The sequence below is a fragment of the Dermacentor albipictus genome, chromosome 2, assembly GCF_038994185.2.
Source record: "Dermacentor albipictus isolate Rhodes 1998 colony chromosome 2, USDA_Dalb.pri_finalv2, whole genome shotgun sequence".
NCBI lineage: Eukaryota > Metazoa > Arthropoda > Arachnida > Ixodida > Ixodidae > Dermacentor > Dermacentor albipictus.
The window spans coordinates 17,657,995-17,684,680 of NC_091822.1; the positions used below are offsets into that span (position 1 = coordinate 17,657,995).

The window sequence follows — 26,686 nt, forward strand, 5'->3', positions numbered from 1 at the left end:
ATACCACGTGATGAAGTGCTTGCACACTGTTATGCTATGGATGAACAAGCATGCGATGGATGAACAAGGGTGGCTGCAGCGAGAATGGCCTGTGACGGTGCGTTATGCCTGGTGCAGGTATCTGGGCATGTGGCTCTTACCGCATGACGGTGCAAATGCATGCTGCTGGCTGAGCGTTGCCGAAGCGATAAAGCATCTAAGGCCATGAAAAAGAAAAGACGAAAGCAGCATTCTGATTCTGCTTGAAAGAAATAAAGGGCGAAGCGCATGGGAACGATGGAAGGCGATAACAGCTGCTACAATTTTGCCTTTGTACACAAATGACCTTGTAGTTGTTTTCGAATTGAACGATGATGCTACAACTATAAACATTAGGGCTCGAATAACAGCAGATAAATCACACGGGGACAAAACTAACTAATGGTAAAAAAAAACTTCGCTATATTCAAGGAAGATTACGCATGACTTCTTCAGATGATGACTCTTTTTGCACTGGCCCCATCTGCTCTCCTTCTCACACTTACTGTCTACCAGGCGTTCTTTTTTGATCTCGCACCCCGCACGTGCACATCGCTTCGTGGTCGCAGTATCGGGTGGCCGTGTCTGGCTTCATACTTGTGCACCATGATCGGTGCGTAAGTGCCTGAGAAAGTGCACTCGAAGGCTGTTCCAGTTTACTGGATGTAGATCATACCTTATGTACCTCGTTTGAACTAACCCCAGCAAACTGCAATACAGTGCAGTCCACTTATAACGATACCACATATAACAATATATTGGTTATAACGATGGGTCGACATGAGAGTGTCATTTTATGCATTAGGTCTACGGGGGAAAAAGAACATTTATAACGATAGGTTATTCACGCATATTGGATATAACGATCAAAATTTTGCAGTCTGGACGGCATTTTCCGTGCCAAATAATCGTAACATTTGCATTGCTTAGTTCCCTGAAACGAACGATGTCAAGATGAGGCGATGTTTACCTCCATAAGTTCGCATCTGCTGTCATTACCGCGCAGCACGTTCGCCCCGCCCGCGCATCGGAGAATAGCTGAGTAGGCGCAGCGCGCCACAAGATGGCGTTAGCTGCTTCATGCGCGTCGGCCACAGTCGCTCCGAAAGAGAGAGAAAGAAAAAAGCGACAAGCAAAGCGGCGCGGCGGAGCCCGTCCCGCGTCTCTCTCTCGCGATATAGCAGGCTGACGCCACCGAAGCAGCTTGCAACCAGCGGTTCAACCCAGTTCGAAGATGGTGCCAACAAAGCACAAAGCTGTGTCGCTTGACACGAAGATGGATATTTTGCAGGACTCTTGATCCGGCTTCAAGGTGAGCGCCCTCGTGAAGAAGTATGAGCTCGTCCAGTTAACGATATCAACCATCTTGAAAACAGGGAGCACCACGATTGTAAAGGTAGGAGCCATCAGCGGCCATGCCGATCAGCGGAAAAGGGTTAGAGACCCTTTGTACGCCGATGTTGAAAAGGCGCTTTACCAGTGGTTCATCACCAATCGCTTCAAAAAGGCGGGCTTTGTGCGTAAGGACGAACTTCCCCAACCCAGTGAGACCAACACGGTGGAAGTCGCTGACATAACCGAGCTCTGGGAGCTCGTTCCTACTGGTGACACAGGTGGTGCGTCGAAGGAGGAGTTTTTGACTGCAGACAGTGCTGCCTCATTCTGCGATGAGGTCATCGACGAGGTGATCGCCGAAGATGTGCTGTCTCGACAAACAGCAAAGTTGTGCGACAGTGGCGACGGCAGCAGCGACAGTGACAACGAGATTGACAGTGGCTCCTTGATCCCGACCTCGATGTCTACGCAAAGTGCACTGTAGTCGACCGACTCCTTAATTGATTTTATGCATGCTAAAGAATTGCCGCCAGTGTTCGCGCAGCAGCTGGAATCCATGCACACCGCGGTTGTGAAGCTGAAGCTGCCGCAAAAGCAAGTGGAGATTTCGGACTATTTTGGCGCGCCTAACCCTTGACCCGGTCATTGGCGCTAGAAATAAAGTTTGTTTTTCACGGCCTACTTTCTACATCATTTATTCTTTAGAGCAAGTAGCGAATTCGAGTTCGGAGCTGCAAAGGTATGTACCGCATTTACAAAAAAAAAATTTTTTTGTTAAATAACTGCAGTCCAGAACGATCATATTTTTCGTCTTTCTCGATATCGTTATAAGTGGACTGCACTGTCTATCCAGTGCTTCTCAGGTGCCTGTACCCCTGCGTGTTTTCCACAGCAATGCTATTTGGCTGCGAGCAACATTGAGCAACAGATATGGCTTACTCCAATTAGGAAAGAGCGGATATGGTTTTGGCTCTAGGTGCGTCAAGTGGACATGGAAGGCACGCAGTTGAGCTATTTCAATGCTGGCATCCAGGTACGCACTCGAGCTCAATGACGACTGTGCATGCATATGAAATGCTAAGACAGACTGGGACTTTTATGAAGAAGCGACATAAATCTTCAATCCTGGGCGAGGATGTCGAGATAGATATTCTGTCAAAGTTTTCTTTAGATCCACATGCAAGTGTTAGTAGTATGGGTGCTGAAGCTGGAGTGTGAAGGTCTTCAGTGTGGAGAGTACTTAAGAAGAGGCAACTTCATCTGTACCATGTGCAGCTGCACCAGATGTTGGAGCCCCGCAATTTCCAACATCAAAAGGACTTTGCAAACTGGACTATAATCAAGACAGAAGAGGACCCAGGCTTTGTCAACAAAATACTGTGGACCACTGAAGCTACGTTCTCACATAATGCCCAAGTGAACATCCACAACACTCACCATTGAAGTGACGAAAACCCTCAATGGGTTTTGAAGGCACATCATCAATATCAGTGGTCGATTAAAGTGTGGTGTGGACTTTACGGTGGCACTATCATTGGCCCCGCATTTTTTTTAAAGGTTTGCTGCTGCCGCGCACGGCAGCAGCAAAGCTTTTCTACAGCAGTAGTTTGGACAGCATGGGCCCATTGCTTGGCCGGCATGGTCACCAGATTAAACTCCCCTCGATTTCTTTCTCTGGGGCTGCATCAAGGATCAAATATACCAGACACCAACCACAACATCAGAGAACCTAAAAGAAAAAATAAGACAAGTCTGCAACTCCATCCCTGATACCATGATCAGGAATGCCTCGGAAGCTGTGCCTATGAGATGCCAAATGTGCATTGCAGCAGATGGTGACCTCTTCGAACATGCAGTATAATCAAAGGGTGCTTTTTGGATTGAAGGTGATTAGAAAATCATTCTGGCTTTAAAGCCGCCTCCCCACCCAACCCCATTACACTCCCTCGGCAGGCTGCCAGCTCTTGCCCATTTCAAGCATAAAAAATAAAGCTATGTTATTGTTCTCTTTCACCTCTTTAGACGCTTTGCTTTATTGCTTCGGCACCACTCGGCCAGCAGCACGCATTTTCGCCGTCATGCGATAAAAGCCGCATGCCCAAATAGCTACACCAGACATAACGCCCTGCCGCGGGCCAGTCTCGCTGCAGTCGACCATCGCACATCCACTGCACACTTGAGAGCAGTACAATAACAGTGCGCAATCACCCCGTCACATCATATTTTTTCATATTTCACGGGCTTTCTTTGGAACGCGGAAGGAAGGACCATGTGAGATATATCGTTTTGGAAACAATTTATTCAGAGGTTTCTCAAGGTGCTCTACAACTTCGCGTATCACACTTGGTGTCTGCAGCCAATACTTGAAAAGTTGATTAAACATAACTAGTCCATTAGTTAAGGGGAAAATAAAAAATAGCCTGAGTAACTCTAGGAGCAGTGCCAACATTATGCATTCGGTTCAATTTGTGTTCAGAATGCCTTTCATTTTTAGAACTTTGGCTCAAGTTATATGAGACAAGCTGTATATGTATCATGCTGGTTCACCAACCGCAGTGATTGCTGTGTTGAGCAGAGCCATTGGCATCATGCAGGAGGCTAGTGTAGACATATAGTGATTTCAAGCCTACTAAACTTGAAATGAATGGGAACGATGCTGGTGTATCACAAATATTTGATAGCGCCTGCCGCTTAGATGTTTCGTAGTTGCATTAGGTTGGCCGTACACGAGCATGCGCTCTTATGTTTTATGTTGTAGTCCCTACACCAAGCGATCAGATGGTGAGCACATTTACTGTTTCATGCTGGTAATGCAGACACCGGTTCTCTTCACTGAATTAAAACTGATACACACAAAATAGTTCATAACACATGCACGTACTGCTGCTGATAATGCACGTCATGTTTTCGCCGCCAAGAAATACTTCTGCATACTGTAGTTACCGATGCACTGAAAGGCTTCCCTGACGACCTTACATGAACGGACATGGTATAAATTTCACAAAGTACAATCTAAAACATCTCGAAATCGTTCCGCAGCATGAGACAGCAATACTGTCAAGCAGTGCCATGCCACATCGCACAAGCCAGAGAGGAGGAAAGGTAGTCTTGTGATGGGTGCATCGAAGCTAGAAAAAGAGACCATTGTGTGCTTACGAAAGGCATTCAGAACAAGGGGCCATCGTAGGGTATTTCACAGGGATGACGGCCGTGAGCATGCAACGGTCATTCCATGCACTCGCTTTCGTTGGCGAGGTGGCTTGTTGGCTTTCTGAGGGTTGTGCGACCATTGTGAATAGTTCTGCATTGACTTGGTAACGGCAACTTTCTGACACCTGACGACGGCTGCACAGATTAGGCCTAACGGACTAGACAGTGTGGCCAATGGTGCAGTCGTGACGAAAATTTGCCACCAGCCAATGTGATAACAGGCCCCAAACCATTGCCGCTAATACGGTTGTCCTACGGGTGACTCATCAGCGACTGGCTACTAAATTTTGTGTATGGGCGAGATTGACAGCCACTGAAGCGGCGTTCAGGTTTATAGTCAACCAACCGGTAACTATACAGCAAGCATGTGAGACAAGTTTGTATGTGTGCTCACATGTGGGTTGAGAGCTCTCAAGCGCACAAATCTGTGTGCGTGAACACTGAACTTGCATATTCGATGTGACCAGTGTGCCTTCTGATGGCTAATCAGACTGATCTTTACACCTGCTTCTGTTGTAGTTCCTTCTCTCCGTGTCGCGGTTTAAGCGTTTCTACCTGGATGGACCTTGTATCTACGCAAAACAAAAGCGGCAATCTTATCTTGCACCATCAGAGCTGTAGCCTTAGAAATGTTTGGCTTATATATTCACTCGATTGACTGGGCATGCATGTGGGAACAAGGTAACCCCAATGCAGCATACGAGGCACTTTTTCAGAAACTAATAGTGCATTATAATCAAGCATTTCCAACGACTGCCAGAAACCAGCTGCCACAACGAGCAAGAAAGCTATAGGCTGATGCAAGACTAGTGAAAATGACTCAGATGAAAAATAAAATGTACCACGCTTTTGTTGAATCTAGAAATTTAGTGGCACTTTCTGAATTTAAAATATATAGAAATAAATTGACTACTACTGAGTTAAGGTACGCGAGGGAAGGGTGTTATGAACAACGGTTTGTGAAGAGAAAAAGAAATGACTGGTGGGAAGAAATACAAAACCTAGTGACTGAGAAAAAATAGACTTCACAGTTATGTATACAAACCAGTTCAGGCATCTTGTCGGATAAAGAAGCTGCTACTAAGATGAAAGAGTATTTTGTGACAAGTGCAGAAGACAAACACGATAACAACACGATACCTTAATCGGAATGAATTCAGATTCACTTAAATGAATTCAGCCTTACAAACTCTGTAGTACTAACCCCTGTGACATCAGAGGAAGTCATGCAATTAATATACGAGATCAAGAATAATGTGGCAGCTGGTTTCAACGAGATTAAGGAGAGATGAGGGCTCTGAAAACATTATTTGTATTTTTCGACATACACTGCTTAAATATTGTGTGGAGATATATTGTAGAATGCTGATTTCAAATGTGTGTTTAGATTTAAAATATATCAATTGGAAGAAAAGATATGACAAAACACAATACTCCTAATTAGGTCATTTCTTACGGACCTTTTCAATAATTTCTCATTAAAATAAAGCATTTTTAAGACTATGTAGACATTTCCAAAGGCACAATGCATATCCTAAAGCTAAGCAAATACCAATAAAGTAATTGTGATTATAAGAAATAAATACCAAAGTTAAAAAAAAGCGATAGGCAGTAATTAGCCTACATTTGATCTAATTAATAATCAATCCCATGTAAGAAAAAACAAAAAGCTTTAGGATATAGCCGAGATATTACCAAAAAAATGATACCTAGTTCACTGAAATTAGTTGATCTAAACATCATCAAAACTTCCATAAGGCAAAAGCACTTGACGAAAAAAAGAAAGCTGAGAAAATTGCATTTAAAGTTTCACTGCCACTGGTTCTGTTGTCTATTGAACAAATGGAAAACCTTTGGGCTCTAACATGTTGCCCAGGTGTTGCTGAGCACAAGAACACCAAATTTACCGAAATCAATTCATGCAAGCTTCATGAGACCTTTCATAAAGCACAAGCACTCGACGAAAAAAAAAAAAAACACCCAGAAAGTCATTTTCAAGTTTTTGAATGCTCTCACAAGTTCCCACAAGGCCTGGGCAGTAGTCTCGCTTCCTGTCAGGCTTGTGCTTCTTGGCCATTCTCTTCATCTTTTCAGTCTCTTCGTGACCTTTCTTAGACCTGTAAAGCCTTTGTTTGTCCTTTTCAAAGCTCCTTTGAATGAGGGAGCTGCTAGGACTATAGACAATCTGCACTGCAACAGCCTTGCTGGTTTGTGTCATTCCCTGATTGTAGCGCGACGATTGCTTCAGCAACACCCTTATCAGCAAGCAATGAGTCATGTCTGTTTCTGGAGCTTTGGGTCCAGATCACAGAGTGCAGCCACTCAATGGCATTTTGTGTCGTGCCATCACTGCAGCACTGTAAGAGGGCCTGGTCACCTAGCCTTGCAAAGACTGGGTCTTGTGCATTGCGAATAAACCTTGGCAGAGCGTTTTTATGCTGTGGTGGCTCCTCTTGGTTTGCCAGGGCATGGTTGAAGAAGCACCGGGAGTCATCGCTTTCAGGACAATGACTGTGATCAGGGGATTCGTCCGTCGAAGTCATGTGCAACAGTGTGGCCTGCATTGCCTTCTGCATTGCAGGAATGTCATGCCTGCGGCTCCTCAGAGCATACCCATAATAGTTTGTTATCTTTTTTTATTTTATCCTGGCTAAGCCTCCCCTTCCCACCAAGAGACTCTCCATGGGATTTTTTCTTCTCCACCAAGGTGCGAAGGGCTGTCCCCATTCGCTTATAGACATGGTTCAGACAGTCTTTCTTTTTTTAATGTCCAGGTGTCCGTAGATGCTGTCTTGAGTAAGTGCATGAAAAGTGCAGCTATCGCCATCAGACAGAATCGTTGTGTAGTGCAGCCTATTCTTCTTCAGGGACCGCCTGAACAGGATCAGTGCTGCTTCCGCCTCCATCTGTCAAGCATTGCAGTCAATGTTTTTTTGACACTTGTGGATCACAGATCAGTCACCGTAGCCATCACCATCGGGGTCAAGTGCTCCTTGGCAGCCACGGCAATACCGAGGAAGGACAACAAGGTCCAGCACCAGGCCTGTGTAAAGTTCAATAATGCACTCCACAGCTATGTTAGAATTGTGGCCACGGGTTTTCCAGGTGCCATAAAAAATGACGTCCACGTTTCCTACAGGGTTGAGGAATTCCTTGTAGAGGGTTCTGACTACTTCCATGCTTTCTGCCTCCGTGGCTGTAGCTACTGTCTGGCAAGCTCGCACCATGGTTTCCATGCGTCACCTGAAGGTCATGTGGTGAAGGCCCCAGTAGGAGAGGTTTAGGGTGGCACAAGTATCCGTGAGGGCTGTCACTCTTTTACGTATGCTTTGTATGCCTTTCATTGCCCTGAGGTTGACCTCAAAGGTCGTGATTTTTGATGCTCCAGTGACTCGTGGTGGCGAAAAGTGCTGCTCCGCGAAATCGCAACTTGAGCACGTGAGCAGAAGCCTCACCGCTAGGCTGTACTGTTTCACATTGCACTTTTTGAGCTCAATAGTAGCCATCCCACACTTGCTGCACGTTGTGGACGCGAAAAGCATCTGCAAAACTTTGATGTCCACAATGACGTACTTCATGCCGCGATCGTCATCACTCACCGCGGCGATGCCTAAAAGCTCGAACTTTCGCAAAGTCACACACTTTTTTGTCAAGGAAGACTTCATGTTGTCTGCACGTTTTTCGCACTCCGCACACTCAGCCTCCGTGTAAAATGGCGTGTCGATGCGATGCGCACGGGAGCTTGGTCCACCTGCACCCACCAGCGATGCCGAAGTTGACGGTCTCGAGGAGCCTTAAGCAGCTGCATCGACCCGCAGTGCCATGCTTTGCAGCAACACCGAAGTTCTCGAGGAGCTTGGAACAGTGGCGTCAATCCATGGTACGATACCTTGCGGTAACACCAAACTTCACGTTCTGGACGAGTTCGGCGCAGCAACCTCAGGGGAACGCGCTACTGCGGCTTGCAACGACTCCGAAGCGGCCGTTCCCGGTGAGCCCGGCGCAGCGGCATCAATAGGTGGTACTGTGGCTTGCAATGACACCGAAGCTGCCATAGTTGTTTTCGACGATGCAGTTATCTTGTTCCAAGCAAGTCTCCTTTTGCGGACCACTTTCCGCGTGCTAGATTTCAAACGCGAGTCCCGCCCCATCAGAATAACGACACAAAAACATGCACGCACAGCACGGCAGTGTGGCTAATAAACGTAGTAACGAAAGTGCGAGCTAAAAGGAAGCAAATTAACGATGAAAATATTTACATGAACGATGTGAAAAGAGGCTGTGAGGTGCGAAACATTGCACGACAAAGAGGAGCCTGGGGCGCACACAGACGATGTAAAGGCACCATGTTATCAGCATGTGGCCGTGCCGGCTCAAGAAGAGGAGGCGCGCGCTTCACCCAATCAGCGTCGCTCTTTTTGAATTTCACCCTTCGAAAATGTCCTCGAAGCCGTCGTCACAGAATGCCTTCGTCGTGTTGAAAGGCACCAAAATGAAGTATGGGAAACCAGCTTTCAAACAAGACCAAGATGGTGGCGATCACCCTGCATCATTCGGAGCTTTGGCGGCTTGAAATTCGGGCAAATTTTCGAGCTGGACCTTCAATTCCGGCCCACCGAACGCTTACAAATTGTCGTTTTTTTAATACTTCGAGAAGGAATTGAGCAATAATACTTTGTGGGGTAATACTTTGGACAATGAAGACTTTAAAATCGTGATTTTTGAAAATTGAATATTTTTATGCGTTTTTTTTCGATTTCAATACCTGCGTCGTTCCTCAAGTCCTTTAAAGTACATAGCCAATATTATAGCCCCAATCATTGCTTATACATTTAATAGAATGTTTGAAACTGGTGTTTCCCAGACCGCTTAAAAATAGCCAGAGTTCACCCTGTTGATAAGGAGGTGCTTAACGACAATTCAATAACTAAAGACCGATCTCCATTCTTCCAGTTTGATCTACAATATTTGAGAACGCACTAACCACTTGATTGCACAAATTCTTTACTAAGTACAATGCGATCAGTGAAGCACTGTATGGCTTCCAGAAAAATAAATCCTGTGAAGCAGCCATTCTGTACAGCAAACAAGAATTGCTTAAAAACATTGAACATAAGCTCTACATATTGGATTTATTTGTAGCTTTTAGGAAGGCATTGATCCGGTATCAGATGAAGTCCTCATGTACAAACTTAGTAAGTACCGCATGCGTGGAGTGGCTCTTGAGAAGGGAACGCTGTTCTTTGAGGCGAAAAAAACTAAATATTTTGAGAATGTCATTTTCAATACTTACGCCCACTATTCCTTAAATTCACCAAGTTTCCCATCTCCCGGAAGAGTATTTTGCCTGCAATATCAACTTATAACGTCACCGTGAGCTGAATTCCGCACAAAAACAACCTTTTTATTGCAGTGCGTAGCTCTTGTTCTACGTGCGCAGTCACAGCCATCTTGTTCCCATAGGAAAGAGAAAATGAGCACAAGATTTCCTTCAATTTCCTGCCAAAAGTGACTCTGCCGGCTCGCCGGTGATGTTGAAATCCGGGAAGAAAATAAAGTCCAAACGCACGATCCCATTCGTTGATTAGCGCACGTGATCAGAAACGCGTGCTCGTAGGTTTGTGATAAGTGTGCAATGACGTCCGATCCACCAGGGAATTTCTCCACAAGGCACAAGTTCGGCAAAAAGAAGAAGCAATCAGCTTGAAACTTTCAAAAGCGTTCTATTCCTTTAGAAAACATTCAGAATAGTCTGCTGTCAACTGCAAGAGATGCTCAAGCCATAGACGATGCCGAAGTAGGCCTACCCAGCTCACGAACGAGGGAAAGTGTTCCGGACACCGGCTGCATTTGGCGTGACACTGCAATGTTGCAGTGTGCAGATTTGCTGCAGAGAGAGATTAATGCCCCCCAAAAAACTTCCAAGTTCTTGCTTAAACGCCAGCAACAAAGCGGAAGTTGTATTCCTCCACTCACACCAACGACGTTGCAGCCGCACCAGTCGACAACAAGGCAGGCTTCGCTATCATCAGTTTGGATGCACTGCAGTCATTCGCTAAGTGAAAGGTGTGCGGCGGTAGCATCACAGTAGGCAAAAGTGAACGAGAATATGGCCTCACATGCGTGTGCTACGGTAATGTCATGTCGACGTGGAGCTCGCCCCATGTGAAAGGCAACCAGCAGAAGAGCAACCTATTCGTTGTGAACGTCCGAAAAATCAGCCAGTTGGAAAAAATAAATGAATGTCATTTACAGTTCTTAAGGGCTCAAACTGCCACAGGCGCATTTGAAAACGCCCTGAAGGCCTGTCGGTATTAGGCATATCGGTGTGCATACTGTAACAGGAGATACCGGATGCACAGGTGTATAATTAAGGAATACATACTGTGTCCCATATGTAATAGCCCCTTCCCTCTCTTGTTAAGCTTCACTGCAATACTTTTGCATATGCTTCAACAAGTAACATTTCTGTAAAGAGGCGAAGCTGACTTCCGGGAACCGGCATTATGCAATGCATCGTGCTTTTCAAGCTTCTATGCCAATCGCGAGGACCACAAAGGTGCAGTCAGTACCGTTGCCGACAGCAGCGAATTCTTTCAATGAAAAACACGGAACCCAATGACAAGAAGCTTAAAGGGCCCCTGAAACGGTTCGGACAAATTTTGTAGGCGCATAGGGTACAGCTTAAGTAGAACATTCGCACCACAATTTAAGTGAAGCGTTACGTATTAATGGAGTTACAAGCGATTAGAAGTTACCCTCCTCCCTAGCCATGCCTTTCCTCCTTAACTCGCTCGCCGAGCAAGCGGCGCTAAGCTCCGCCTTCACTGGTCCTGCGTCACGATGCGATGTCACATCGTCCACTTCCGGTTGTTGGAGCACGCCTCCTCCCGCGCGAGACCTCTCCGCTGGCCGCTTGGCCATCGACCGAGAGCCATCGAAGCAGCGTGCGTTGCGAGCATTCTGTCGTAGCGCCGAAGGTGGCCGGTATTCCGGTAACCACAGGCAAGCTGGTCATTTCGGCAAATGACTGGAGGCATAAACTCAAGCTGATGAAGGAACTTCAGAGTAGACGTACGTGAGCAGCCTGATCGGTCTGCACTGTCCAGACACTTGTTGGCGCAGCGCTTAACCAGTCAAACGAAGCGCTAATATTGCTCTAACCAAGTGTAAAACATTTATAAGAACAACGTGTTGATGATTACACTCCTGCGAAAAATACACACCAGCAGCAAAGAAGAATGCACTTCGTTGCTGCTACTGTGTATGGTTGAGCTCTGTGCCACCAGGTGGCTGCACCGTGCAGACCATTCACATTTACCTTTCTGCTCATCTCATGGCTCATCCCGGCGCAGTCAAGCGGCCAGACCCTGTCCCCTTGCGCTTGTGTTTGCCCTAATACCGGACTTGCGAAACGCTATTGCGTTAGTAATCTTCCGCTGTAAAGTGACGGCCACAAACGCGCAAATCCTGGTACCTATTGGATAGCCGCAGTCCGATGCGCAGCAGCCAGTTCGCTCGTATGCTGCCTTGCAGAGAGACACGATTTCGCAACTTCACATCTTTCCAGTCGCTACGTCTGCAGCCCACAACGCAACAAGGGTGATTCATCGTGCTCACGAAAAGACTGATCGACACTGACGGCGGAGCTCTCGTCAAAGACTGCGCACGTTGTAACACAAGCAGACAACACTTGCTGTGTGCCGGAAGTGCTCAAGTGTACTAAAAAACTATTCTTGTGTATTCTCTTTAAGTTATTTTCTTTTTACAAAGTAACTAACATTCCAACTATTACGAGCATCATTTGTTCACCATAAAGTTGGAAAAATTATCGACCACGCGCCCTGGTCAGCCAATCAGATAGCTCGCCCATGTGACGTCATATGGGTTATTTGCATCATATGGGTAGGGGCGGCTTAAAATTCCGCCGAGCAGTGCGCTGCGATCGACAGCGATGTTCATTTTTAAAACCTTATAATAAATTACCCTTTACGCAGAGCACTTAGATGTGTCAATTAATGATCAGAAGGACCTACTCTAACGACTCAGTACGTTTGTAGAAAATCGCCAAAATCGTTTCAGGGTCCCTTTAATAGTGAACGTCGAAGCAGCTAGGTCTAGCGTTGCCGCAGTGGTGGCTACGGCTGCCAGCGGATCTGCGTGTGAGAGCGCTGGTTCGAGGCGGCGAGGTAATCAAAACAGCAGCGATGGTGGCTTTGATTAGTGCCATTTAGGAGCCACGGTCAAGGCGAAAAGTCCAGAAAATTGGATGGCGAAGGGTTCTTGCGTCCGAAATTTCAGATGTTCTGATACAGTAGAACCCCGCTGTTACGTTCCTCACTGCTGCGTTTTCCCGGCTGCTACGTCGTTTTCATCCGGTCCCGGCATAGCTTCCATAGGATACAATGTATAAGGAACCCCGCTGTTACATAGTAGCTGTGAAAACTTTCCCGCATGGTACGTCGCAACGTAGCACCCCGCACCCGCCTGGGCTAAAGTAGGCAATGCGTTCCAACCGCCATTTTGGCTTTTGACGAGTTTTGGCTGGGCTTGGCCAGGCTTGGCCATGGAACTGGCTGCAAGAAGCCGCACGCCAGTTCGAGAGGTCGCCACTAAGTGGCCATTCGTGAAAAATGCTCTCACGATCATCACTGTGATTACGGTTACCGCATCGTTGTCGGACATGTCGACTCACGGAGGAAGGAAACTCGGGAGAGGCCCTGACGTCATTCTTTGTGAAGCTAAAGTGAAACCGGAAGTTGCCGTTGCTGGTGGCGTTGCTGCGCCTATCGGGCCAGCTCTCCTCTCTTGTTTACATTTCTCCCACGCTGCACTGCACGCAACCGGGCTACTCGGACGCGCGTGCTCCGCAGCAATACTAAATAATCGTTAGCACGTCAGCATGATTACTTCAAAGAGGACAAAATTTCCCGCGGATATTCCTTCGTTTGTTGCCATTGCCGTGATGTGGTGACGACGAGGAGCACGAGCCGCATGATGCCGGGGAGTTGCCAAATCGTAGCTTTAAAGAAGCCGTCGCGACTCTGGACCTCCTCCGCAGGTACGTCGCAACTCACAGCGATGCTGACAGCAATGCGGCCTTCCAGGCTATTGAGAAACGTGTGCGATTTCTTGCGAGCGAAAGAAATGGCAAGCCGCCATTATAGACTTTTTTAAGTCCTAAGCGCACTCTGTGGAAATAAATTGTCTATAGTTGATGCTGCATTTTTTCATTCATTTTCAGAACTTTCATCACTTTCCCGGCTGTTACGTTTTTCTCCCCGGTCCGGTGAAAAACGTATGAACGGGGTTCCACTGCATATAGACTCTATGGGGTACGTGGTGGTGCCGCAAAGCCATCCAAATTATCGGGCATCCGGAAAGTCGGGTCGTTGACTGTACACTGGTAACTCCTCCAGCCGACGACAAGGCATCAAAGACGATTCATTACGATTCCTGTCTGTTACACGAGCCAGCATCACCGCGACTTTCGACCCTTTCAACAAAATTTAGCTAATTTTCCCTGATAGAGGCACTAATTCCCCAAGTTTTCCCCGAGTTTTTCCAAACTACTCATAATCCCTGAGAATTTCTGGTTTTCCCGGTTGGTAGTGACACGTGTAATTATCTTTATCAGGCGACCACGTTTTGGCGCCTAACAAATGTTATCGCACAGCGCGGGAAGTGCCTGCATGCATCCGAAGTTTCTGGAAAGGTATCGATGCTTTTATCTGCTGTCTGTTGTCGCTGAACCTTATGTCATCCGATTTTATCACCTGACGCGAATGGTGTAGAACTTTGTGGAAGGCACGCGGGTCCCAACGATTAGTCTGGAACATTCGATGACAGCTGTACAAAAGCCGACGCGCTTGACCTGCTAATCAGATTTTCGACGATCGCCGACCGTGTTCGCCGCTATCGTGGTGCTATAAGTGTAGCCTCTTTTTGTGGGCCCAGGTTCGCCCAATAAAAGTTAGTTTTGGCTTTCACAGTATTGCTACTGTGTTCTTACGCCACTACCATGTGACATCTGGTGGAGGTGCTTTTTGTTCATGTACCGGACGCTCCCGACAAGCCGTGATCCAAGCCCGGATCGCAAAGAGAACACCAACGTAGACCCGGACCATCGAGCAAGCCGCTGTCTTCAACAGCTGCCCCCGGGGCACAGACTTCTACCTGAGAAGACCAAAAAGATTGTGGCCAAGGCAACCCCAATGGCAGCCCCAGCGTCCCCCATCGTGCTGCAGCCCCCACCCCCCAGCCCAGGGAACCACCGACATTCCGCGGTTCCACATTTGAGGACCCAGAAAGCTGGCTGAAACGTATGAGAGGGTCGCTATGTTTAACAGCTGGGCAAACGACGACAAGCTGCGACATGTCTATTCCGCATTGGAGGACGCCGCCAGGACGTGGTTCGAGAATCGAGAAGCCACCTTGACGACGTTGGACCTGTTCCGAAGCGGCTTCCTGCTAACATTTACAAGTGTCGTGCGAAAAGAGTGAGCCCAGAGCTCACAGAGCTGGAACTCCAGAACTGGAGCGCAGCTGCCGAATGAGACGATCGCGATCTTCACTGAGGAAATGAGCCGTCTGTTCCGCCCCGCTGACGCAGAAATGTCCGCGGAGAAGAAAGTCTGCCTACTGAAGCGTGGTGTAAGGAGGAACTTTTTGTCGGATGGTAAGAAGCCCACCGAAGACCGTCGACGAGTTTCTTCGTGAGGCGATGAGCATTGAGAAGACACTGGAATTGCGGAACCGGCAATTCGACCGACACACCAAGCCAACAAGCTATGCCGGAGTTGAATCAATGGCCACCGACGACCTGCGCGAGATCATCCAGGCAGTCGCACGAGAGGAGCTTCAAAGAATCTTCCCTTCATTGCAACCTCAAGTGGCCTCAATCGCCGAAATTGTCAAAGAAGAAGTCCAGCGATCGCTTGGAGTTCCCGAGGTACAACCACAATCATCGCAGCCCCAGCCAGAAGCGATGACCTATGCCGCCGTCGCCCGCTGTCAAGGTCCCCCTCCACGACCGTGTTAGGGCCCTGTAACGCCGCAATTCCATCGACCACCGCCGCTGCTGCTAGTACGCCCACCCGTCGCCCAGCGCAGCTACCAGAGGAAGACAGAAATTTAGCGCGTTCCTGACCACCGCCCGCTCTGCTACCACTGCGGGGTAGCCGGCCATGTGTACCGCCGATGCCCATATCGCGACCTGGGATTGCGAGGGTTCGCCATCAACGCACCGCACCCTCGGGAAGGTGAACACCCTCGTGATATCGCCGACTACCTCGCCGCTACTCAGTGGAACCCTTGACGGCTGTCCCGGTCGCCGTCACCAGGCCGCCGCAGCGCCGTCAATATACTGGCCCAGCACGGGGCCGCTCTGCGAGCCCATATCCGGAAAACTAAAAGCAGCAACCGATGGAGGTGCAGTTGCTGTTCGTCGAACTAATGAAGATCTTCCGCCGCTAATGAAGACGAAGGGACCATCTCGACGACATAATAACGACACGCCGCCGTCCCGAAGAAGTCAGGAAGCCAAGACTACACCGACGAAAGACGACATGACGGCGCAACGTTCCAACTTCAGTTCAACACGACGCAGCCGTGATTCGACGCCAAGACCTAACTGCAACGCCAGACAAAAAACCACCGACCTCGACGTGCTCTTCGACGGCCATGCAGTTACCGCCTTGGTGGACACAGGGGCTGACTACTCCGTAATGAGTCCGTAGTGAGTGGACACATCGCCGCCCAGTTGAAGGAAGTTAAGACCGCATGGGAAGGCCCTCAAATTTGGACCACTGGAGGACACCTCATCACGCCGATGGGAATCTGCACGGCAAGAATAACCATTCGTGACCGGACTTTCCCTGCCACCTTCGTTATCCTCCAACAGTGTTCACGAGCCGTCATTCTCGGTATGGACTTCCTGAACCAACACGGCGCAATCATCGACTTGAAGTCGAAGTCAGTCAAGCTGTCGGAAGATAAAACAATACCGCCGGAGAGCCCTCGTAGTCATCACGCCTTGAGTGTGCTCGCAGATCAAGTGAGCATCCCGCTTCGCTCCAGCATTGTTATTTCGGTCGGCACCGAAACACCCGCTGACGTAGAAGGCGTCATCGAAGGCAACCAACGTCTACTACTAGACCTTGAAATTTGCGTCGCAAGAGGGATCGCTCAACTGCATGGAGGGAAAACTGAAGTGTTGCTGACAAACTTCAGCCAGGAGTTCAAGCACATCAACAAGGGCACGACGATCGCGTACATAGAGGAAATTCTGGAAACCAGTAATGCGTTTGTCCTCTCGGATTCCGCCGCATCAACCCCGACGACCATGGTTCCCGAAGCAGACTACAACATTAATCCAAGTTTCCCCATGATTAAGCAACAGCAGCTCAGAAGTCTGCTCCGACGATACAAAGGCTGCTTTTCGACGTCATCGAGGATTCGACAAACACCAGTCGCCAAGCATCGCATAATCACCGAGGAGTGCGCTCGACCACTCCGCCAGAGCCCTTACCGAGTTTCGCCGCGAGAACGTGAAGCTATAAGAGAACAAGTCGATGAAATGCTGCGCGACGACATCATCCAGCCGTTGAAAAGCCCGTGGGCATCCCCTGTTGTCCTGGTGAAGAAAAAGGACAGAACCCTATGTTTCTGTGTCGATTATTATACTCCCTCCCACAGATAGACGACACATTGGATCGGCTCTGCAATGCTAAATACTTCTAGTCGATGGACCTCAAGTCTGGCTATTGGCAAATAGAAGTCGAAGAAAGAGATCGCGAAAAGACTGCCTTCATCACCCCAGACGGCCTCTACGAGTTCAAGGTTATGCCATTTGGACTGTGCTCGGCGCCTGCAATGTTCCAGCGCGTGATGGACACGGTTTTAGCAGGATTGAAGTGGCAGACCTGTCTCGTTTACTTGGATTACCTAGGCATGTGTCAATATGAATTTTTGTAACGCAGTTATTTTTCTATTGTTTCTGCAAATGATGAGCAATGAATTTCATTTACCTTTAGAACTAGATGGGCCCATTGGAAAAAGAATTACATATATTTGAAATCACAAAAATCTTAATAAGACTGGAATGTTTCATTGTTACTAATGAAAAAATGATGAACAATATTTTAATAGCAGTGTCCCCCCCATAAGTTAATGAAATACTTTCTCACAAACCGCCAGCAATATGTTAGCATAAATAACAGCGCATCGGCTTATACAACTACAACCAGAGGAGTACCGCAGGGGTTAATACTTGGCCTTCTGCTGTTTACAATACCGTATTTACTCGCATAATGATCGCACTCGCGTAATGATCGCACCTCTGAATTTTGTCGTCAAAATTCAATTATTTTAAATTCCCGTGAAATGATCGCACCCCAACCTTGCCGCAGCGATATGTCGCGTGCCAAGTCTAGCTAATATTGATCACGCTTACCATCTGTCGAATGCTACGCAAACGACTCTTCAAGAGAAACCAAGCGGTCTGCACACACCAAAGATCCTCTAAGTAGATGCCTCATTTCATTACTTTCACCACTTTCTGCACTTCCATGACTAAAAAAGAGCTGCAACCAAACTTGCCTTTATTATGTGTAGGCTTTATACTGGTTGTAGTCAACAACAACAAAACAGGCGCCTTTCGATTCTTCTCATCTGCACTCGTGGGCACGCAACAAATCGCGAACGGCAATGGTTGTAGCCATGTTTACAATGATACGTTAAAAGTGGACCCTATTCAAGCGCCGATGCTTCTAACGCAGCTATGATATTCACCCACCCTTAGCGGAAACGTGCCATATTAGGATAGTAGTGAAGACAGATGCCGCAGTTTCCGCAGCATGCCGGCCATGTGTTTCTATGTCACTGGCAGCTAAGCGCGCCCATGTGTTTCTGTCTCCTCAAAGTGGACGTGGCTATGTTATTACCGTAAACTTGCCAATATAAACGATATTATTCATTACTGATATGGAAGAAACTGTTTCAAGGCACGTAATGTACTCGCGAGAAGAAAAAAAATTGCGTTTGGCTTACTCCATCGGCCGCCATTCTTGTTTTGGTGTCCCACAGCAAATGCGGGCCGAAAAAATTTTTTTTTCTTTTCGCGGGAAATTTAACCCGCCTAATGATCGCACCCCTGATTTTGCGTCAATTTTTCTGACAAAAAAGTGTGATCATTATGCGAGTAAATACGGTATATATAAACAATCTCAGTGACATTCAATGTTCTCCCAAGCAAATAATGTATGCAGATGACACTAATATCTTTTTCAGCGGTACATCCATTCAAGAACTTGAGCACCAAGTGAATAATGACTTGAATAACCTAACAGGCTGGCTTAGTTCAAATAAATTGCAATTAAATGTTAAACAACAGAATTTAGTAGAATTGTTGGATGCTTGTGCAAACTCAGCCCAGTCTTACCAAAACGGTTACAGAATTATGCTCTGCTCGACTCTAGAGTAAGATGCTGTATTTTGTTATGGGGTACAACCACACAAACTATTTATCAAAAGCTAATAATTCTGCAGAAGAGAGTTGTTGAGCATTTGAGCAATATCACGGCCTTATCAGGGACTTGAAAACTAAACCCCTTCTTTAAAATATTCAATGCTAAAAGTAATGTAACTATACTAGTACAAGCTTTTACAATGGGTAATGCAAAAGAAGCCTGGATGTTTTCAAAGTACATCAGTGGGTACAATGTACGACATACAACAGCAACGAAAAAAAAAAGACACCAACGCTGACGACAAACTATGATAACAACATACAGAATACCAAGTACCACCATTGCTAAATTGCTTACATGGTCTCATAGATTCTGATCACATACATTCTAGTACCATGGTCAAGTCTATTCTAACACATAATGATAATGAGTTTGCTTGAACAATGAAATGTCTTGGTCTTGTCATACTTTGTCATTTCACATTGAAATACAATGTTTTTTTTTTCTTCTTCACCTGATGTACACGTCTTTGTTAACTTAGTTGTGTTAATGTTGACAATGTACAAGACTTGGGCCATAGTTTTCTTTTTCTTTTCTTTTTCAATCTTTTTTTCTGCTGTGAAAAATGAATTTGCTCGAAATAATTAGAGGTACAATATTTTGTCATGTACATCGGCCTGCGTGCCAAACTGTAAGAGGAGCAGAAGCTTTTTGTCAGGCTATGTAGCCTTCAGACTCTGCTCCTATAAGCAGGCCAGAAAAATGAACTTCCAACCAGTAGAGATAGTGCGCCATGGGAATGCTGTGTGCGTCAGGGCACCAACTGGGTCCATTCACATTAAGTTACCGATATTAGAAAAATAGAATATTTGAGTATTTGCACACCCCCACTATGTAGTACTAGTTACTTGATTCTAATGCACACATTTTTTTTCAGGACAACTGGGTCAAAAATTGGTTGTGTGGTGCAATTCGATGCGAAAACAAAATTGCCTATGTGACATCTGCATGCTTTACTGCATAACATAAATATACTGTGGCAAAGCTGACTAAGGAATCGTGTGGTAAAGTTGACTTTAAACTGGATGCCATTGTGCAACACATGTTAGACCCTTGCCCATTTTGTTGGCTGAAAAACAGGGTTCACATTAGATTTCTACTTTGTTTAGGAGCTTTATTGTCATTTCTATTTAAGTTTTGTACTTTGTACGCATGGAAAGTGGGTGCTGGTTTAGTTCAGGGGCACGTTGCGCATACTGCCAAATGAATCAGCGGTGTTTCTTGGTGTTTCTTCTGTATCTTGTTTAATTGAACCCGCAGGATAATTCCATCAGTTTTATTGCGATGGACACTCCAGGCGCATTTCTGCCACCGATGTAGCCGTGAGGTTCCGTATAAAGTCCAGGGGCAATAAAATCGTCGCCGCAAGCTGTATGCTGTTTCTGTTAGTGAAAGCGTGCGAAGGTGAGCAGACGAATGCGGCTCAATCTTGCGTACATGAACGACGAAGGTGGGCCGGAAGTTCACCCTTTCCTGTAGCGCGTGTAGGGTGAGGCGAGGGAGGGGAGGGGTTCTTCTCTGGCAGCTGCTGCTTACTAAACGTCTGTGCAGGCCGGTGTATATTGCAAGTGATCCACGACGTGGCCATAGTGCACGCTCACGCGGGCATCATCTTCAAAGCGATCTGCGATGTTTGCAGAGTGCGCATAGTGCCGGTAGCTTCATATGCGCTGTGCTTTCAACATTTCATTTGCGTTGAAGCGAGAGATGCGCAAGGGTCCATGCGCTCGCTGCTGTTGCCGTGATTCCTCACTCCAGCGTTCTGACAGTGAGTTTCCACGGTCATTGAGCGAGATGTGTTTACCTGTGAGTGCATGACGTGCTTATTAATTTAGTTAGTAAGCAAATGATTACAAGCTTACACGGCTAATAAAACTACTATTCTTACTTCCTATAGCTATCCACTAATTTGCTGTGGTAATCGATGCTTTGCCTTTCGGGCAAAACTGAAACTTTTTGTCAGTTCCATCAGAGTCAAATCAATGGAGTTCCGAGTGTACGTGACGGACTTGCAGCTCTTTTGCAAAGGAATCAATACCAGCATGTACAGCTACCACTCAGTCTTCCTTTGAACGATGCCACCACCTGTTGGGCAAGCGCTATGTGAAGATAAGTGCCCTTGTGATTAACCACAAAGAGTCCACTGCATCTGTGGTCTCACCACAAGTATTCAGAGAGGATCATGCAGTCGCATCACATGCTTGGGAAATGTGCATACCTTGTTGACACGGATGGGCTTTCCATACAGTTTGATCATGTTCATGATCTTGATGGCATAGTCGGCATCCTCCTCTCCCAGGAACTCCACGAAACCATAGCCCTGGTGGTGGCCAGTCACCCGGTCTTTGGGCATGTGCACATTCACTGCACACCAAAAGGCAAAAGGTTTGACAGATTAGCAAGTAAATGAGAGTTCATTATTACCAAGCCAGCCTCTAGCCAGTGTGAATGAGTATTCACTTTTGCTAAACAGCACGATTAAGCCCATCAGGTCTGGCCATTGCCCTTTCTACTAGGGCTATCGAAGATTATACTAAAGCCCTGAGCTGGTCAAGAATAAGCAAGTGCTCACTAGATTGATAATTCAGGTTCATAACATTATCACAGATGCTGATGCGTGTGTAAGCCAGTCTTCTATCTTATTGTCACTGAAGGAAGTGGCTTTGTTGGATAAGATGACTCTCAGTTTTTTGCTTGTTATTTTTTACTTGTTTCTTTTGTATTTTGTGTGATAATAGTGATGCTCTACCAGATATTCATGCACGTGAATATAAACCTTAGCCAAAAGTGAGCGTCTTGTCATGTCCTCCTTTTCCTGTGTGCGCATTTCTTTGCACTGTTTAACCGCAATGAATTCATACCGACTAGCTAAATTTTCACTGATTATACAGTTCCTTCCTAGTGAATGCTTACATGCGCAACAAGAGAACCACATGTAAGAACTAAGAATTTGCCTTTTTACTCATGCCAGTGACGCCTTCAAAAAGTGCTTTGTGATGGCTCTTGTGAAAGTGCATTCGCTGTTCAAGGAAAAGGCTTTTGTGTGCCACTGCCACCATTATCAGAGGCCGTTTCACTATTGACTAGAAGCAGTGGCATTAATTGTGCTGACGAGACATCTGCAAAGACTGATGAAATTTTCATGAAATGAAGGTGACGCACACAAGTGCTTGTAAAGAAGCTGACTGCTTACCAAGTCTAGAAGGAAAATGTCCCAGGCATAATTCGACAGCAGCGCGGTGCTATTACAAGTCTGCAACATTCATATTGTCATGGGTATAAAACTATAAAACTATTTACAAGCTGTATTTACAAGGCATATATAAACAGTAGCCGAGAATCCCGAGGGGCTGTTGCATACCTGCCAACCTGGCGAGAGATAAAAAATCGAGAGACATTTTATTTGTGCCAACGAGGGGGGGTGGGGGGGGTGCATTTACTGTTTCAACTTCTGGTGGAACCGGAGGGGTTTCGTTCACACTTTCAGGCAGTGTTTGGCGAGTCCTTTTGCAGGGACCTTGCGGCAGCAGATTTTACTCACTTCAAAAACTTGTCGGAGTAGCTTTGCTCAAAACATGGTCCAGACTGACAGCCCTTCACTAGCAGCAGGTGCTGGAGGGTTGTGTTGCACATCGATGAGCGGAATTCAGTCCTAGTTTTTTGCACCGTGCTAAAAATACTCTCACACTGCGTAGCTATGCGGTATCACTATTTAGTCGAGCATCACCTTAGCAACTCGGTGAAACGTGTTTTCCATCAGAGTTTTTCATTTTTCCAACCATAGACCACTGCACATCCTACCTTTCTTTATTCAGAATGTCCTCTGGAAGACTGTACGCCTGTAGAGTGGCAAACTCAGTTTTGTGAGCATCTAAAGCGTCTTCAGGAAATTCATTGGAATCTCGGGGCAGTAGCTGAGGGAAACTCTGAATAAAGAAATGAAGACTCGAAAGCGATGCTTGTGAATTAAATTTCAAGTTGGCCACCTCCACATTCTTTAGAGTTGCATCCACATTCATAACGCTTCGCCTTGTCGCATTTTAGAAACATTTTCCGTAGAAGAGGCCCAATGTGGTCGCTGACACTAAGGAGTAGGTTGCGTTCGGCGAGGAATCCCGTAAACAGGCACTCCACACGTATGACACTGTCGTTGCAGTTGTTCTGGAGAAAGTTCACTATGTTGTCTTGCTGCTCAGCGGTGCGAATATAGCTTTGATGCTTCGCCGTAGAAACGTGCAGTTTGAAGTCGCCTTTGCCACTGTGAGGCACGCTGACGTCGCATCCACCCGTTGTATAAAATGCAAAATGTTCTCCTTTTCTTGATGTCATAAAGCACGGAAATTCAGAAGTGTAAGATCGCAAAAACGTCTTCAAATACCTTTTCTTGGGCTTTGATAGCGCCATGGCATCAAGCACACAAGTTTTTTCACTTTACATGGTGCACCACACACACGGCTAGCCAACACTAATCATACACACAAACAGCAGTAACAATGCACCATGGAGGAACGCATGCATGAAATGCAAGAGCCAGATTGGCTCTAGCTTTGGTCGGCTTACTAGGCACCGTAGTCGGCTGCTTAGTCGATGATACCAATGGCACTAGTGCAGCTGTTGGTGCTGCTGACGATTACAATGTGGCTGCAGATTCCGTGGTGCCGGTTTCACAAAAACCATTATTGCGCGAACAGAGGCAACTTTTCAGGAGATATAAGACAGTGATCATAGAATCAGAAAGTTCAGTAAAAAATCGGGAGTCTCCCGGGCAAATCGGGAGGGTTGGCAGGTATGCTGTCGCTACTCCGTCGTCTTTACTATCGACGACCTTGTCCTCTTTTCCACCGTAACACAACCCCCAGCAGAAAAGCACCGTCCCAGTGCTTCAGACTGGGCCGTCGGTAAGAGTATAGTACGGCTTAAGCCGAGGGACGTGTACGATGTCAGGTGATGTGGAACCAGGTGACATGCTGGAGGTCTCGGGGATTATCTCGTAAGTGACATTGGTCACCTGCATAGAACACGGTAAGGGCCTTTATAGCAAGGAAGGAGTTTCTCGGAGAGCCCCACTCGGCGGCAAGGAGACCAAAGTAGCACGAGAGAGCTTGGTGAAAAATATGTGTCATGATGGCAGCGATTGTAAGCGTGTCGTTGAGATTCCTGCGACGCCAACAGACAAGTACGGGCAAGCTGGTGCGCATGGTCAGCGTGGGCGATGGTGTCGCGGGCATACTCGGTCCTTGAATCCTGTGTCAAGGGGAGGGAAGCGTCTAATGGTAATACTGGGTCATGACCAAACAGTAAGTAAAAGGGGGAATACCTAGCAGTATTGTGGCGTGATGAATTATAGGCGAACGTGACGTAGGGCAGCGCCACATCCCAGTCCTTGTGGTCAGGTGGGACGTATTTCGATAGCATGTCAGTAATAGTCCGATTAAGTCGCTCAGTAAGACCGTTGGTCTGGGGATGAGAGGAGGTGGCCAGTATGTGCTTGGTAGAACATGAGCGTAGGATATCAGCAATGACTTGGGAGAGGAAAGTGCGACCGCGGACAGTAAGGAGCTGTCGCGGGGTGCCATGTACTAAAATGATATCTTGGAGTAGGAAATCTGCGACGTCGGCTGCGCAGCTCGTGGGAAGTGCCCGAGTGATGGCATAGCGCGTTGTGTAATCAGTAGCGACAGCTATCCACCTGTTGCCGGAGCTGGACTCAGGGAAAGGGCTAAGGAGATCCAAACCCACGCGAAAGAAAGGCTCAGGTGGAATGTCGATCGGCTGTAAGTACCTGGCAGGAAGCGTTGCTGGCTTTTTGCGATGTTGACAGGGCTTGCAAGCAGCTACATAGCGCCGTATGAAGCATGCGAGGCCAGGCCAGTAGAAGCGGTGGCACACGCTGTCGTAAGTGTGAGCAAGGCCAAGGTGTCCAGCAGTTGGGGCATCATGAAGCTCCTGAAGCACAGTTGAGTGGAGGTGTTGAGGAACGACAAGGAAAAGGGGAGGATCGTCACGATGAAAACTGAGTCAACACAATATCCTGTAGGTCAGAACGAACCACCGTAATGATGGATCAGTAGGAGCAGATTCCATTCGGTCAATGAGGGTCCTCAAAGTAGTGTCATGGCGTTGCTCGTTGGCCATGTCCAAAAGCTGGGAAATGGAAAAAACACTTGCGGAAGTGTCCATGTCGACGCTGGCGGGCATGTGTACAGGGTGATGGGACAAACAGTTGGCGTCCTTGTGTAGGCCACCAGACCTATACACCCACGAATAGGAATACTCTTGTAGCAGCAAAGCCCATCGTCCAAGCCTCCCTGTGGGATCTTTTAAAGACAAAAGCCAACAGAGGGCGTGGTGGTCCGTTACAATGGAAAAGGGCCTGCCGCATCAATAGGGGCGAAATTTCGCCACTGCCCACACAACGGCCAAACATTCACGCTCGGTAATAGAGTAGTTCCATTATGCAGGTGACAAAAGATGGCTAGCGTACGCAATGACATGTTCATGGCCGTGTTGAACTCGTGCCAAGATGGCACCAATCCCGTGGCCACTGGCATCGGTGTGCATCTCTGCAGGGGATGAAGTAGCGAAGTGTCCTAGAATCGGTGGGGTGGTGAGCATGGTGGTAAGGCGAGAAAAGGCAGTGGCCTGAGAGGATCGCCATGAAAATGGCACACTTTTCTTCAGGAGAACTGTGAGAGGGCGTGCTATGGTGGCAAAATTTTTAACAAAGCGGCGGAAGTAAGAGCAAAGGCCCACAAAACTTCGGACATCTTTTGCAGACCGTGGAACAGGGAACTCTTTCCCGGTGCGAACTTTCTTTGGGTCCGGTAGGATGCCAGTTGCAGTGACAACATGTCCAAGAACAGTAATCTCACAGTGGCCGAAGTTACATTTCTTAGAGTTGAGCTGTAGACCGGCCTTGCAAAAAATGGCAAGTACAGCTGAAAGGCGCTCAATGTGTGTGCTGAATGAGGGCGAGAACACAATAACATCATATAGGTAGCAGAGAGAAGTCGACCACTTGAATCCCTGGAGTAATGAGCCCATCATATGCTCGAAGATAGCCGGAGCGTTGCAAAGCCCAAAAGGCATAACTTTGAAATGGTAAAGACCATCAGCCGTTATAAAGGCGGTCTTTTCACGATCTAGACCATTGACAGCGATTTGCCAATATCCGGACTGTAGGTCGATGGACGAAAAGTACTGTGCACCGTATAGGCAATCGAGGGTGTCATCGATACGAGGTGGTGGGTAGACGCCTTTCTTCGTGATGCGAGTTAATGCCATCAAACGCGAGTTAATGACATATTAGTTGAAATCAAGAAAAAGAAATGGGCATGGGCAGGACATGTAATGAGGAGGGAACATAACAGATGGTCATTAAGGGTTACGGACTGGATTCCAAGGGAAGGGAAGCGTAGCAGGGGGCGGCAGAAAGTTAGGTTGGCGGATGAGATTAAGAAGTTTGCAGGGACGACATGGCCACAATTAGTACATGACCGGGGTTGTTGGAGAAGTATGGGAGAGGCCTTTGCCCTGCAGTGGGCGTAACCAGGCTGATGATGATGTCTTTCTTCGTAATGCGGTTGAGGTAGCGG

The 26,686-nt window shown here is 47.1% G+C and overlaps 1 protein-coding gene across 1 annotated transcript in view; it reads right to left on the reverse strand.

Moving 5' to 3' along the window:
- Positions 1-26,686, reverse strand: part of LOC135918446 (splicing factor 3B subunit 4-like) — a 187,264-nt gene that overhangs the window by 101,177 nt on the left and 59,401 nt on the right. Inside the window, exon 3 of the mRNA XM_070533498.1 lies at positions 21,310-21,455. Within this exon, the coding sequence (XP_070389599.1) occupies positions 21,310-21,444 (135 nt within the window). The 5' untranslated portion in view covers positions 21,445-21,455. The remainder of the gene's footprint in view (positions 1-21,309; positions 21,456-26,686) is intronic.